At 42.8% G+C, this 16,941-nt stretch overlaps 1 protein-coding gene across 4 annotated transcripts in view; it reads right to left on the bottom strand.

Moving 5' to 3' along the window:
• LOC139462544 (hemicentin-1-like) overlaps positions 1-16,941 on the bottom strand; it is a 109,095-nt gene that overhangs the window by 41,539 nt on the left and 50,615 nt on the right. For 3 of the 4 annotated variants that reach the window (XM_071244354.1, XM_071244350.1, XM_071244351.1), the window contains exons 2-3: positions 6,873-7,043; positions 5,572-5,943 (exon numbers count right to left, since the gene is read on the bottom strand). In XM_071244354.1, coding sequence (XP_071100455.1) covers positions 5,572-5,943; positions 6,873-6,909 — 409 coding nt within the window. In that variant the 5' untranslated portion in view covers positions 6,910-7,043. The remainder of the gene's footprint in view (positions 1-5,571; positions 5,944-6,872; positions 7,044-16,941) is intronic. The other variant, XM_071244353.1, reaches the window with a different exon arrangement.

Genomic DNA, 16,941 nt, shown 5'->3' with positions numbered 1-16,941 from the left:
AAGTAGTATTAGGAGCATCTTCGGTCAAGGGGCAATCCTTGAAAGGAATTGTATTACAGAAAGGTCTTACTTGTCAGGTCCTGCTGGCAACACTGATGCCATAGCTATGACAGAATGTCCTAATGATAATGCCAAGACTTATTAATATCAGCGTTTTCTTAGTATCGACTCAGATAATCACAAATACGAACGCACCCTACAGATCAAGAGCATAATATTTCACAGTCATCCACGATCTTAGCACTCTATCATCATATCTGAACTCATTATTCGGATTGACAAAGTGCTGTATGCCGTTACGAAACCATAACCATTTATTATCATGTTGCAAGGACTAAAATACCCTGGCAAATTACAGCAACACAAGTAGAGGCAGAATGCTGAGGGGGAGATTGTACCTGGCAGTTCGCCATGCTGACAGAAGTATTTTGCCACAGGTCTACATGCCATACTGACGGGTTTGCCTTCACGAACGAGACTAACAGGGATCATTATTGTTGAAACGGCACACGGCCGCATGGTTATGATATCAAACGCGGCCATGTTGGTATCCGAGTCGGGCATGTCAGTCCTGTACAAAGGCAGATCCGTGGAATGGCCAATGGCAACCACTTCTGGTCGTCTGCTCATCGCGTCAGCTACATTTGAGAATCCAGCCTAGTCTACACCGACCCTGAAGCTACATGCCACCACGTGGTGTTGTTGATCCCCAACCGTGTATTTGCACCACCTAAGCACGATTTCTGCTTAGCTTGTACACGTCCACATTGCCTACACACCTGATGTACATCTACGTTTCTGGATACCTACAGTGTGCCAATGACATTTCAGAAAATTGGCTAATCTTAGGACTACTTCCTATAGTCGACCGTCTCAAGGTTACACCTGTCACTTAACCTTATGGCCTGCGACGTCATTGTCAATATAATTGAGAGAAAACATTTTTCATGACGTTCATGTAAATTTTCTAAGGCCAACTGTATGGTGACCTTGACCTTCGATCACTACGAGTGCATGTTTATGAACTTGTGGTTTCCATTTCTTTGATCTGTGATTTTTCTCTTGGTATTATATCCACGTAAAAGACGTTTTCATGGATATCCAAGCCCCTTCATCCAACCTGCATCTATATCACCTATATCAGAGGAGTTTCCTCTACAGTGACAACACCAGGTGTTCGCCAGCATGACCTGATAGCTCCTTTAGTTGGCCTTAGAAAACTAACACGAGCGTCAAGAAAAACGTTTTTCTCTCAAGTAACTTGACAGTGTTTCGGTGCTAATATGGCAAGGCTTAACCAGGATATGTTTTATAATAAAGATTATTTTTCAATGCTTATCCGATAACTTCCCTTTATCGGGTATTATTTATGTGCTTCTCATTCAAACCGTAGCAGTGTAGGTCTGTGTATATGAGTCAGAATGCACATGTAGTTCCCATCCAGAAATTTTGAACACATGGCAAAACATAAGTTCTGCAGGCTTCGAATCACTTTTTGGCTACGTTTATGTACCTTACTTCACGGTAAAGCACACAGATGAAGAAGATTGGGCGTGAGATATTTTGTCATGTTCAAGCCATATATTTACTTAAACAGTTTCTTGTGTTCTGTGCATCAGAGAGTTCTAACAGCAGATTCGGCCCTCTAGACTAGACCTCTAGTCAAAATAAATAGGTGTTTCAACTGAATCTGAAACTTCATGAAACATGAAGTGCGGAGACATCATCGTTTCTTTCATTAACTGCGTAATGTATACATGCCCAAGTCGGATTGAAAATGAAAACCGATTCTTCTGTTTACAAACACACATACTTCTGCAAAGCATCTGAGTAAACATTGCATATTAAGTTCGTGGGTTCCATGTAGAATGTGTAAGTCAGCCGTGCTGTGTTACTTATAACTGCGAGGAACATGCAGGTAATTGCAGTTCAGAGACACAGAGGCGGCCCATGGCTATCCTTATTTCCTTATGCACTTGAGCCATAACCACGGCAGATGTAAACCTAATCTCCTTTTTGTAACAAAGAATGTTACCATAATGAATGGATGAGACATGGTCTTTGGCCTTTCTCCAGATGGTCAGTCATACCACGGGGAGCTGTCTCGCACAGGCGAGGTCCTACACACTGGATTTCAATGAGTGAATGAATGTTGTTTTACACCGTAGACAGGAGTTATCAATCAAGATGAGGTACGAGTCGAGACTGGCCGAGGCAAACCAGTAGCTAGCTGCGACCGACACTGTGGTCCCAGATCATATTGTGACCAACCAATCCTCATAAGCACTTTGGACATATTATGCCCTTCAGTTCCCAATAATAATACATCATGTCTAGTGCAGATAACCTGTGGCCGAGGGCTTAAGATACTCGAATGAATATAAAACGTCAACGCAAGAGAACAACCATTTTGGATTATCAAACGAAACAGATCCCAAAAGGCGTAAGAGGCAAAATAGCGGTGACAATAATCTATGAATAGTTCACTTAAAATCAGTGATGACACCACGACAAGGGTAAGCATGTACTGTAAGAATATGTTTAAGAAAGATGTTGTAGTGCAGAAGTGTGCCGAAGTTTATTGTATGTGTGTGTGTATTTTAGCCATGTGTTACTTTTGTGTTACTGCCAGTCTTTTAGTCTGACTCGATGACTATCTCTGAAAGGGGAAACTAACTTTCCAACGACAAGCAGTACGCGGTCACCTGACTGTCAGCTGCATGTTTACCAACGTGGGATGATGATGGTTAAGTGTTGTTTGTTTGTTTGTTGTTTAATGCCACACAGCACTATTACAGCTATATGTCGGCTATAAGTAAATAATCGAGTCTCGACCAGACAATCCAATTCACATCGATCTACACAATTGGGATACGATGACATGCATCAACCACTTCAGCGAGCATAACCACCCGATCCCGTTAGTCGCCTCTTACGACAAGCATGGGTTGCTAAAGATCAATTTTAACTGGGATCTTCACAGGTCTTGTGATAAATAGCACATTTTCTCAGTGGGTACTTTTTACATGAAAAATCGCCGTTCATTCCAAGTCTGTTTTGAATGTAATCAAATATCAGATCTGTATGCAAAATACGGGATGCCTTTACACGTGCAAGAAGATAATGTATGTAAAATTGATGCTTGAGATTTTATGCTGCTTTCAGCAACATTTCAGCAATATCACGGCGGGTATTCAGAACGTAGACGTTAGGGGAACAAACTGCCCTCCCATGAAATATTAAACGTCAACGCCAGAGAATAATCAGTCTAAATTATCTGCCGAAACAGATTCCACTGGGCGAATGAGACAAAATAGTGTTGAAAATCAGTGATGCAGGTGTTCGCCTAAAACACTGAGACTTGTCGGGAGCATGGATAAATATGCACTGATTACGAAAAGGACCGAATGTGATATATGAGTGGGGCCGAGGTGCAAACTCGGGTCGAAGGTAAACCATTCCGGTTCACTGTGCAAGAATGCACGCAAAGAATCCTCAGTACTCATACTGGGATGGGTTGTGTTACCACACTACTCCGGTTGTTGTTCATAAGTCAGATATCTTATTTCAGGACCTTCTGCTTTCCGAAGCCCATGTATTGTCGAGATTGCATATGCCCCTGTTCAAAGACACATACACAATAAGACCATATACATCATAAGGGCCAAAATGCCTGTCTCCTACGCCCTTGCCATGTCTCTGCAAACCGCATGTGCATGCTAAGAATGTTCCAATGTTCCACGTGGTCTAGCCCGCCATTATGAAGGCAGACTGAGTTACTGTCTACAGATATCAAGTATCCACACGTGCGGTCGCGCATACCGAGAGTGGTACCAGTTACTGATGAATGTGACAGCAAGTGATACCACGTGCTTAGGGTATACCGGAAGATAGCTGAAAGATGATTTGACTGTAGCTGTTCAGGTAAGTACGACTTAAATTCTCCAGGGGAGAAGGATATTTCGACACGACAACCCTGTTGATGCACACGGGAGCAGATCAAAAGCGTAGCCTTACTGAGTTTCGACAGTCATTGGACTTGGACATTGCGCGGATGAAAAGATTGCCTGACCTTTGAATAAACCTTTATAGATTATTCATCAAAGAAAGCTACGTGTTTTACAACGCTTTAGTCACTAGCCTTTGGGTTTCAGTGAGTGAGTGAGTGAGTCATATTACAGTAACATTTCGGCAGGTCAGCTTAAAATAGGAGGAAGCTCCAAATAAGGCAGTTCTTAGACGTTTACCATATGGAGCCGCCTCCTTGGTCTAGTGGATAGAGCGTCTGCCTCGAGAGCGGAAAGTAGGTGGGTCGCGTCTACCAAAAGACGTTATAAAATGGTTCTTGCTGCCTCCTGGTCTGGCGCTCGGCATTAAGGGTATGAAACAGACTCCTGGCTCGGTCAGTATACTGTGTCTGAGGTGGGTATCCATGTTAATCTCATGACATCTCAGTTGCATTAGCTCGGATTAGTACAAGCAGACTACCTGATATAGGAACATGTCATGTGACACAAAACAGTGACAGCGGATGTCTCACATGATGAATAAAAAAACCCTAGAATTACTGAATTACTTGATCATTTAACAACTACGATTCTCTTTGAACCCATAAAGACATACCACAACCACTAAACTGTCACAGATCCAAGTTTCCCAACACCCCAGGCCAACAAATATCATTTGCATGGGTGGACAAAGCGAACAGTTCTAGGCTGGAGATCGATAGGCAGGAAGTCATGGGCGGGAATGAAACTTATAGAATCCTCACAATCGCTCCTCATTCCATGGCCATGGCATGAGATTGAGCTAAATAAACTCTGAAATAGAGACCTTATCTGTATCCGAGCTACCGGCCTTCTGGTCTCATCCCCTTGCATAATCGGCAGATTTATAGCAAAAACGACCATCTCATAGCTGGAGGGGTTTGGGCAGATTGGCAACAGGAATGCAGGCGCGTTTGAAAAGTCTTTTCCTGTCATTTGCTTGACATAACCTCAGCGTTCAAATCACGAAAGATGCTAATTGGTGAATGTTGCTTTAAGATCTTGTAGTATGTGTGTTTGGTGTATGGGAGCTGTGTCATAAAACACATAGCTATTGCATCAAAGCATATAAATCGAGGCTGTATAACTGTGGTGTCAAAGCTGAAATAATTTGGTACAATGACATAAAATAGACCAGAATTTTTTTAAGTCAGTACACATGATCATAGCCAATAAGAGAGAGTGATTGAGTGAGTGAATGTCGTTGACAGTACATTTCACAGGGTACATGACAGACTGAGAGACCGATAAGTCTGGGCAGGTTATCAAGTCGTTGATAGCATGAGCAACATCAAGTGATGCAGGTTTCAGACGTTTACCACTTCGGCGACACCCACGCACATGGGTATGGTGCTGATAAACCTAGATATATGATCAGGTCAAACCGGGATTCGGACCCACAATCAAAGGTTTATGGCTCTCCCAAGGGACGCAACTCTGCACACCGAATTGCAACTGGGCCATCTGTATCCCGAGCGTCAACCAAACGAAAGAAGACCAATGACAATTCAAATAAACTACTTACAGGGAGACATGACGAAGCCTCTCCGGCTGACGGTGAACTGCTGTGCTGCCTCTCCTCCTTCAACCAGACCATTCCAGGCCTGGCACTCGCACCAGTAATCCTCCATGCCTCTGACGTCATTCTCGGTTACGTCGAACGTAGCTTTAATTAAAATCCGGCCCGATTCAGGCTCAAAGCTTTCATACGTCTTCATACGTTCGGTATCCATTTTCATTCCCAGGCAGTTAAAGGTAATTTCCATGGCATCGTAGGCCTCGCATGTGAGGGTGACGGGCTGGTGCTTCACGATATACGAATATTCCTGGGGGTGAGTCACAAACTCCGGAAGCGCCATTGAGGTATCTTGTCCAACACAGGACATCAGGAATGTACCTGAGAGAGAGGTAGACTTTGTTCATGGTTCATATTCTAGCATTTGTCATTCACAGCATTTCATAATACACAAGAACATTCTTAGATATCATCATCATAATAAAATAACAGTTTACGAAATGGACATTGTCGAATTAGAAACCTTATAAAGTGGTACCAAAATTGTCAATTATTCACAAATAACAGTGTAAGTGGATGAGTATGGTTTTACGCCGTTTTTTAGCCATATTCTAGCAATATCACGGCGGGGACACCAGAAATGGGGTCCACACATTGTACCCATGTCGGGAATCGAACCCGGGTCTTCGGCGTGACGGGCGAACGCTTTAACCACCAGGCTACCCGATCGCCCCTCACCAATTAACAGACGTGACCGTATGAATTAAGAGATGAGGTGAGGTAAAATGGGGCTTAACGTCGCGTCCAAGATTATTGCACTTATATAGCGACGTGTGTGTGAGTGTGTGTGGCTGCTTGTATTAGTCAGGACTAATACTGATTTTAAAATCCAATGTCGCAGGACACCAGTCCTTGTTTTAGTCCCTTAATGCCGAGCGCAAGAGAGGGTAAAATTAAGTACCATATTTTTACGTCTTTTGGTTCTATGCGGCCGTGGATCGAACCCCGGACCTTCCGCTCTCCGGACGGACGCTCTACCACAAGACCACGGAGACGGTCGAGTGAATAAAGAAGTGACAAGTGGCTACTGCAAAAGCTCCATCACATCTTTAATAATATTTTGATAAAGCATTTAACGTCTTCAAACCGCAATATTTTGGAAGCGATAGGTACCAAAGGGTAAAAGGTGAGAAGTCCTTTCAACGCGCTGAATGTGTGTAGAACGTCATCGTTTATCGTGTGCTAATGATGTAATCTCCATGAAAACATGTCAGTTAAATATCTTCAAATCCCTTATGAATTATACTTACAGAGTGTGGAGAGGAGAAACGCTGTAGTCATCTCCATCTCTGCTGTGACTATTGATGGTAGTTGTTTTTGACTAGTATGGTACTGGTGTTACACGATATGTCCTTGTACCGGTCTCTTCTGCTGCCTTAGTATGTCCTATACAGCGTCCTGGGCTGACTCTCTCTCTCTCTCTGAAAAAGAAAGCAACCGTCAGTATCCAATGGCACTTACTTTTGATCAATACGGTACACTGCTCATCAGACATAACCTATCTATGAAACTTTACTTTGCAAAATATAGTACCCCACGTAGGTCGAATAATGTAACCATTTATGTATGTTTTATTTGATTAGCACCGTATCTCGTCCATGGCCTTGTTCCAGCATGTTGTACGATCAGCTGATATCAACTATATTACATTCAACAATTGATGGCTTATCATAGCGACTTTCCCTCGGTCCTCCTGTTACAACGAATATTTACAATAAGACATGACATGCAGGTTACGGTTAATAGGAATTGCAGGTTGCACATTGTTGAGAACCATATAACAAGACCACATCTTGCAGCCAGAGGCATTGTACGGTGACTCATGAATCGGATTTAACTTTGTGGGTTGAGTGTGCAGAGTGCATTTCATGGAACTTGTATTTGTGGCTTGCACGCATATGACCTTCAGCCAAATGACACGAAACTGAAAATGTCTTGTTTCAAACAAAAACAGTTATATTTATACACACTTCATTGTCAAACGATGTCAAGCTTTGTCTGGCACCAACAACCTGGTATCAATTGTCTCCAGTGACATGCCTGATGAAGATTTATAACATGCATCAACAGAGAACTCAGTATCAAGTAGGGGGACTCTTAGTCTGTCTCACAGTCCCCGAGCCATATTATTCCCCTTCCGCCCAACCCTTACTATAATGCTATAGCTCTAAATGAAGCAAGTCTAGATTTTCCCAAGGATCTGGATCTCCAATATATATCTCAATGGAGCTCCTTTTCAATTTAAATGTTGTTGTTTGTTTCCATGAAAATGTTATATTTTTCGGAAGGGGATCTCGGGGAATATAGCCTGTCTATTTTTCAAAGCCTGGTTGGCCATGTATCAACTCCTATTTTCAAAACCAACCTTACCTCAGACAAGTTGTCGTTATTGGAAAATACAGCAACAAAGAGACAACCAAATTGTTGCATTGCTTTGAAAAAGGCCAAAATGCTCATGGAATTGTAGCACAATGACAATTATGAAAAGATTTATTACCATAACTGTTTTATTCATTTACTAATATTTCTCCCCTACCGTTCGATTAATCCGTTCAAACATGAAACAGAACGACAGCCACCTTGTCTGGAAACGTTATTGTAAGCTATTGTATCACTGATATCTATTGTTAACGGCTTCTAACCATTTGCGCTGTACACAGGTCATTATTTGTGCCAAGAAAATGCTTGCGACTCGGAGAGCGGAAATAATTGACGTTAGTTCTATTCAGCTGCAGAACTGGTTTTATCATTGGTTTTCTTAAACGCTCGCCGTCACTTCAAACGCTTACTTCATTTCCGTAGGCTGTGTTGCACTTAAGAACTAAGGTTTTTATAGATGACAACTTCATCATTGTCGATTGGAAAAACGTTTCAGAGGGTTGTGCTATTCCTTCATCGGGTGACTGGCCACATTGCTAAACGAGTTTTACTATCATTAACTGATTGCGCTTTACACAACGACATCTCTCTCAGCCCTTCGCTGTCCCTTAGGTTCTCTCGGACAGAATAGTGTGGAATCCATTTTTAAATAGTTTCGTGGACGTGATTATCGCGTGACGCAACCACGCGGCGAGGTGATTCTCATATTGAAGTACAAAGTGTTACTGTTTGTTGTTTCCTTCAAATCAGAATTCATGAATCATTTTTGGAATGCATTAAACACATGTAACCTGTTTTAGATCCTGTCGCCATATTTTACGTACATGTACATTATGCTGCCGATACTGTGACATTGTGCTATATCTCGCCTGAGGTATTATGGACAAGTAGTTAGCGGCATTAGTCGAGTTGATCCGAGCGGATCCGAGTGGATTCCAACCATGAAGACTGCTTCAACCAGACATTTAATATGAAACTTCCATTAGTTAGGGAAAAGTAAGTGAGTATGGTTTTAGGACGCTAATATTTAGGAGCAATATTCCAGCAATATCACGGCGGGGGAGACCAGAAATGGGCTTCATACGTTGAACCCATGTTGGAAATCGAACCCGGGTCTTCGGCGTGACGAGCGAACGCTTTCACCACAAGGCTACCCTACCACCCCTCGTGTATGAACATATTCTACACTTCAGCAGATTATCTTAAAAATGTGACAAACTTGCGTTTGCTATGTTACATTTCAAGAACACTGCGCTTGGACCTGTCTCTGTAGGACGAGGTAGGAGCACAAGCTACGCCTATCCACATCTCTGAAGGTTATTTAAACGGGTTTTGACTGATATTCTCGGGTCGCTGTTTACGCTATCCCGGGAGGCTGGTAACAGCGAAGCATAACACCTTTCCCCGGTATCACTGCGGGTATTTATAATCGCTGGCTGTCGGAGAGACATTCAAGGTGAGAAAGCGCCCAGTGTTTGGCAATGATGGTGCAAAGACGAGAGGATGTGCTGCCTGGTTCTCTGGTTCTTGTGCGCTGCGATCTAGCGTAGAGGACAATGCACAGCACCCAGAGATCAAGGCTGAGTGTACTAGGAGCACACAGCACAAACAGGACAAGATCACCGTGACATACATGGGTATGTGACTGGGAACATCCTCACAGCACAAATAATTTCTGTCACTGCAAGAAACCACTAAACATTGCACAATGGTATCTATACCGCTAAGAACTACAATGTTTTTCAAATAAGAACTTTTGTGATAATAAAACATCCATGGTTCAGCCTGATATTTTTCTAACTTGTGGTCGGGGTTCTATCTGCCAACTAGTCCTATTTGTTTTCGCATCTACCGTGGTTGTTGTGCACGTGATGTTTTCAAGACAGGTTAATCGATAAAATCCGGCTAATATCCTTCTCAAAATGCCTTACGAAAGAAACCATATTTCTTAGTTTCGCACATGTGTACGAAACTATCGAATACGTTTCTTTAACAACTCTTACCGGAAGTACTATAATAGGCATTGTGGGTAAAACAATTCGGCTGCTTGTCTCTGGTTATAAAGGTAAATTCTCAGCTTACAAGTCATTAGCACTTGCTTGTCTTCAGTAGCTAAAATAGAATTGTGAATTCAGTTGCAGCCCAATTAGGTGTTTGATAAGACCAGGGGTAATTCTACTCCCATTTGCCATTCTTGTTGAAAGCTGTTCGTCAGAAAACACCCGCCGAAGCAGAAATCTAGATTCGGAGGTGCACTAGCACCATGTGATTAACTACATAGGAATATACGCATGGTCGTGTATATTGTTTGAATCAGCTTTTATGCAAGGTTGAACCTATGGTGGAACGACATCTAAGAGATATATCGCCTTGAATAGATCTGAGAGAGAAAATACCCATTAGTTAAGGAAACACGTAGCGTCGCTTTGATTATCCAACAATTAGGTCATCTTGTGGAAGACTTTTCAGTTGCGAATATTACTATTGAATCACACTGTCTTAACTATATAAATAAGATGAAAACTAAATATATTTGATAAAAATGCACACATCTAACATTGGAACATAAACTTGCCACGCCTAACGAACAAACACGTGTTTATTACTGAACTTGAATCACATGTCTGTTTGAATCTGCAGCAATACACACCAACACAAATCCCTCAACGTCACTCCAACACACGTGTTCAGGCTTTGGTGAAGCCGCTCGCCTCAACACACCTACTCCAGCCGTCTTCGTCTGTACAACCTATTTCCCTGGTTTTCTATCTTTTACGCAATAAATCATATCCGATATCTCTTAAGTCAACGAAAGCATTATCGGGAATTCCCTCAAATAGGTCAAAAATAGCGATAAAAGAACATGTACATGGAAAGTTCATAAAGACCCCACGTCCATGTAATCTTAACAGATTAACCCCGTCAGTTGTATTTTCTGGTTGAAGGTCATACATGATGTTACATCATATTAAATTTCATAGGTTTTGCCAGTTGACTTAATATTGTTAATGAATAGCTCACTGACAGGAAGGTCCCTTCGCTATTCGTTATGACATAACAAAGCTCTGAACCTTTTCCCGCATCGTTTCATTTTTAAACAAGGATGATTCATCCTTTACGTTTGGGGCCACTATGATCTCCTAACCAGCCCTGATCGAGCACCTCGCTCTGGTACTAGTGTGAGAAACACCACACACAAATTCCTTCTTTTTAAAACGGAAAGGACACGCCAGACTAATACAAACCATGACCCCTTTGTGTTATTATATAGCCACAGACCTGAATGAAACAATGCAGGTTTAATGTTTGACACACTGGCAGAAAAACATTTCCATCATATTTTGTTTATAAAACACGATAAGGTTAAACAATATGAAATCGGTAAGAGAACTGACGTGACCCACATGTTCGCCGGTCTGCCCCCTGCCCCCCTGCCCCACCCCAAACCAGTTCCCCCTTCCCAAACCTTTCTGACCTATTGGAATTTGAAACCTTGCAAGAAACCCGATTCAGCCATTTTCCTTGGTTGTTGAATACCTTTCCGGTGTTGCTAGGCAACCGTCTTAACTACAATGCCGAGGGCGGCATGGTACGCCTTGAGAAGCCGGAGTCTTTGCTTGTATATATATAACACTTACCACGGTGTTTGTGTAACACGCGCGTCTAGAACCCACACAGAGAGTCTTGCAGAAGTTCGCCCGCGGCTGGCTATCTTCACTTGAGGTTTCTCAGAATCCCCAAGCGTATGATTGGGATTTGAGACCGTTGAAGAATCCTTATAACCAAGCATTGGTGTTTGTATAACATTTCATTACAGAGCTGTTGCGCTAGGATGGAATGGTGTTTTAAACGTAGCCGATGCTGTGCACATGGAGAAGGGTGGAGGCATGGATTCCCCTTGCAGAAGACGAATCTGCACGATATTATCAGTTTTCTCAACTGGAGCGTCTGGGTGTATATTTAGCCTGCCGCCCACCACACCCTGATACCCCCATCTTGTCGCCCACCGCACCCTGATACACCCACCTTGTCACACACCACACCTTGATACACTCACCTTGTCGCCCACTACACCTTGATACACTAACCTTGTCACCCACCGCACCCTGATACCCCCATCTTGTCGCCCACCGCACCCTGATACACCCACCTTGTCACCCACCACACCTTGATACACTCACCTTGTCGCCCACTACACCTTGATACACCCACCTTGTCACCCACCGCACCCTGATACACCCACCTTGTCACCCACCGCACCCTGATACACCCACCTTGTCGCCTACCGCACCCTGATACATCCACCTTGTCGCCCACCGCACCCTGATACACCCACCTTGTCGCCCACCGCACCCTGATACACCCACCTTGTCGCCTACCGCACCCTGATACACCCACCTTGTCACCCATCATACCCTGATACACCCACCATACCCTGATACACCCACCTTGTCACCCATCATACCCTGATACACCCACGATACCCTGATACACCCACCTTGTCGCCTACCGCACCCTGATACACCCACCTTGTCGCCTACCGCACCCTGATACATCCACCTTGTCGCCCACCGCACCCTGATACACCCACCTTGTCGCCCACCGCACCCTGATACACCCACCTTGTCGCCTACCGCACCCTGATACACCCACCTTGTCGCCCACCGCACCCTTATACACCCACCTTGTCACCCACCATACCCTGATAAACCCACACTTGTCACCCACCATACCCTGATACACCCACCATACCCTGATACACCCACCATACCCTGATACACCCACCTTGTCGCTCACCGCACCCTTATACACCCACCTTGTCACCTATCGCACCCTGATACGCCCATTTTGCCCCCATCGCACCCCGATACACCCACCTTGTCGCCCACCGCGCCCCGATATGTTTCCTACAACAACTACTTATAATTACTATTACTGCTACCCTACTTCTACTACTACCACCCTCACCGCCGATGCTCACGATATAAATCACTGGTTTGTCTGGTCAATCATTTACATAGGTCAATATTACAGCCATATTACGGCGGTCTGTAAATAATCGAGTCTGGGCCAGACAATCCAGTGATTGACATGATGGGTACGATCCACGCAATCAACCAGGTCAGCGAGCCTGATCACTCGATCCCGTTAGTCGCCTCTTATGAGAAGCATAGTCGCTTTTCACAACAAGCATGCGTTGCTGATGACCTATTCTATCCCCGATTCCTCACGGGTCTACATTACAAGTATGACGATTTCTTATGATTATCGAAATGATTTTGTCCGTTACTTGAAGGTTGTATCTCCTCACTTCACACAGCACTATTACCCAGACTAAAATAACCATGTTTGGGAATGAAAAAGATTCTTTATGACAATAAACAACTTTGGAAAAGCAAATAAAAGGCCATTATATGATTAACGGGGAAACGCTATATACCGCTACGCCCGGCAAGGGACAAGATCCCCGCTGGTTCCATGTTGCAGCATGTGAAAGTCCAGACTAATTATACCACACGGTAGAATATAACTCAACATAAATCACAACAAATCACGAACAAATGTTTTTCACGAGACACAGGATCATATACTTAGCTAGCAAGGAAACAACTTAACTCGCTGATATGCCCCCGCAGAACATCCAACGACCTTGAACAAACTACCACACTCCAATATGAAGAAGATATGAGATGTTGAGATGAAAAACACTGACATCCTTTTAAGTTATCTCAGCTTATGAGCCTACGCTGGTTCTGTGTGGCAGATGTGACTCGGTTTAATTTAGAAAAGCGATAGCTTTACTCCAGAACTCTACCTTAATACTGATGCACCTTCGTCCCCGGTTGGGCAAGATATTCGAGTCAGACGCACATCAAACGCCTCCGACGTGATGGGGGTGAGCTACAGAACGCCCTATTTATTCACAGTTTGAAATTTAGGTCGACTCACAGGGTTACTTGGTGCAAGAACTTTGTGTGATAATTTCAATTCCTCTGCGATAAGTTATAACCTTTTTTAAAGCGTTCAATGAGACAGCCGTGTTTCTGAATTCATTGCGAAGGACGCGCGAGGTGTAATGATATGAATTCCCTGAAGATTAAAATGTCTATAAAAATCAAATTTCATTTCTATTTGAATTAAGTTTAACACATGCATTTAACCTTCAAGGTAGCATGGTCATGTTTATTCAAATGGCAATGGTTTGGGAACAAGTTTTCCAACTTAGAACTCCCTATCCATGGTCATGTTTGTGTTTATTGAACATGGTTTGTTCGAATGGAAGTGGCTTGGGAAGAGGTTATCCAACTCAGAACTCCCTATCCATGGTCATGGCACGTAAAGACCAACGAATAACGTGTCACAGTGACCGTTAATACTGTTTCAATGCAAATGGTGTGCACCTCTGCGACAGTACTGTTTTACGTTGCACATGTAATCATACCCGTCTGGGAAAATCGAAATGAAGTTAAAAATTAAACGAGAAAAAACATACTCTGAAACATTGAATAACTATTTACTATAACCATCCACATCTCCAGTTTACTCATTGCCTGCTGCAGGCCTATTAATAAGACCAATGTAAACGTTTCTCCCTAAACAGCAAAAGGCAGTGAAACAGGATCTCGGAACTGCCTTATACATTATTGCTTCAACATAAAATGTTCTTCTTAGCAACTGTTTCAACCACATGATAATCCAGAGTCTTGGGTGTATGCTGATTACGCAAGGGGAAGTGAATGCTAGGGTGATTACTGCTTGAACAGATCCTAGGACAGCCAGGACGAGCTTCAGCAGCTTGAACTTCCCGGAATTCTAACAATAAAACACACGAATTATCTTATCATGGAAACTATCATACTTTCATTACAGAACCTGGGTAGCCAATGGTGTGATTATTTTATTGGTGTGTTTTTTCTTGTGAAAGGGAAAAATGTCATCATAATTTGTGTATGTGTATTATTGCTTTCTGTCACATTCTTGACCCTGAAAAGCATTGTTGACACTTATTTATGTATTTACTATGACGCCATAGTATCATGATTAATTAACATAGATTATTTCCCGTGAGTCGTTTGTGTTTTCGTTGTCATCACCTGATGCAACTGTTCCTAATGATGCAATAAGCAAATACAGGGGGGTACCTGTTCCTGTGTTACACTTTAAAGGCTATGCTTGACTTAGAGGCGACAAACTGGATCGGGTGGTCAGGCTCGCTGACTTCGTTCATGCGTGTCATCGTATACCGATTGCGAGGATCGATGCCCCTGATGTCAACCACTGGATCATCTGGTCCAGACTCGATTATTTACAGACCGCCGTCATATAGCTGGAATATTGCTGGGTGCGGCGTTAAACAACAAACAAACAAACTTTAAAGGCAAACATTACCCCGTGACCTTGGCCTACAACAACGTCACCAGCTACACTACTGCCTAGAAGTTCATTCCCCTTACACGCATGGGCAACGCGTTACGCAACCAGTGTGCATCGGGTTGGTCACGCGTGTGATACCCGTGTGCAACGCGTTGCACACGGGTGTGCACCCCGTCCGCCACTCGTGTGCAACGCGTGACACACTCATTAGAGGGGGAACAAACTTTTGACCAAAGGAGGACCCGTCTTAAGCTGAACCTGGAGGTGGTAACAAGGAGAGAAAAAATTGTTCTCCTGACGAAAAATGATAATACACATGAATTTGCTAATGTCTCCTTTCTTTATGTGATTTTGTGGGAATAACATGAATACTGTTGTGTTTAAATAGATCTGTCTTGTTTTATACGACCATTGCTTCTAAATCCGATTGTGTTAAGAGAATACATGGTCCTGGAACATGTTATTGCAATTGAAATGATTTTATTGTGATTTGACATTAACCGTCTGTAGTACGACTTTCAGTGATAATATGTATGAGGTTTGGCGGCGCATTGTTTTTATTGGACCCTAATTACTTTATGATAACTTGGACTCTTTAGACTCTCAGCTCCATAGCCGTGAGGCTGGAAAAGAGAAGCAGGTAATTAATGAGGGTGGGTTATATAATTGAGGATACACTTGAGGGAGAGAATACTAATTACCGTACTACAGGAAGAGACCTGTAGACGTAAGCGCGGGGTTGTGTTTTAGCTGGCCGTTCGATAATGGCCGCCAGGAGAAGTGAGCTTTGACTGCGTCATCTAAAATAAATAATAAGATACAGCAGTGTTATTTTCACGGGCCTGTTGAATAAACTCCCAGCGCTGCGGTCAATGTATCTTCTACTTGATCCTTGATACATCATTTTGGCATTCACAATATATAGTATTTCAACGTACAAAAGAGCACTGTTCTAAAGCAATTCCGCGGGAGTAGTTGTTACCTGTGCATTACTGTATTTTCCCAGTGAGCACCCGGATGATAGAGCAGAAATCTAGACTTGTTCGCGACCTGTGCTCGCCATTCGTAAGCGCATTTTTATTGAAAGTAGAAGGACGTATGGTCACATTGATCAACAAAAATGAAATACAGTTTTGGAAATGTAGGTATATTTGTGGGGAGCATCGGTAATAGTGATGCAGTTTTTGTAAGTCACTTGCATGGTAATTGTGCGATCTTTGTGTACACTATTTTGACTTGCAACACAAAGTAAATATTTCATCTGAACATTGCTTATTTTACCGTGTGTATATGTTTACATTCAAAATGTAAACAGATTTCACTAAGGAAATGTATTAAACGCCTAAATATTCAGTTCATTTTACAAATTAACTGAAAAATATGTCCATCTTTATTAATATGATAACGAATTCCAAATATTTGTTTATGTTTAATATCATCACCAAGTACAGTTCTGTATTGTTTGGCTTCTTTTCTTAGCATAATTAATATATTGTGATATGTATAAGCTCTTTTTGCTCGTCTTTATCATTTTTAGTCAGTCGGTTAAATAAATGAATGGACTAT

The sequence above is a fragment of the Haliotis cracherodii genome, unplaced genomic scaffold, assembly GCF_022045235.1.
Source record: "Haliotis cracherodii isolate W230 unplaced genomic scaffold, xgHalCrac1.p SCAF_15, whole genome shotgun sequence".
NCBI classification, from domain to species: domain Eukaryota; kingdom Metazoa; phylum Mollusca; class Gastropoda; order Lepetellida; family Haliotidae; genus Haliotis; species Haliotis cracherodii.
Note: the sequence above shows the minus strand (reverse complement) of the source record. Positions and strands in the feature narration are given on the sequence as shown.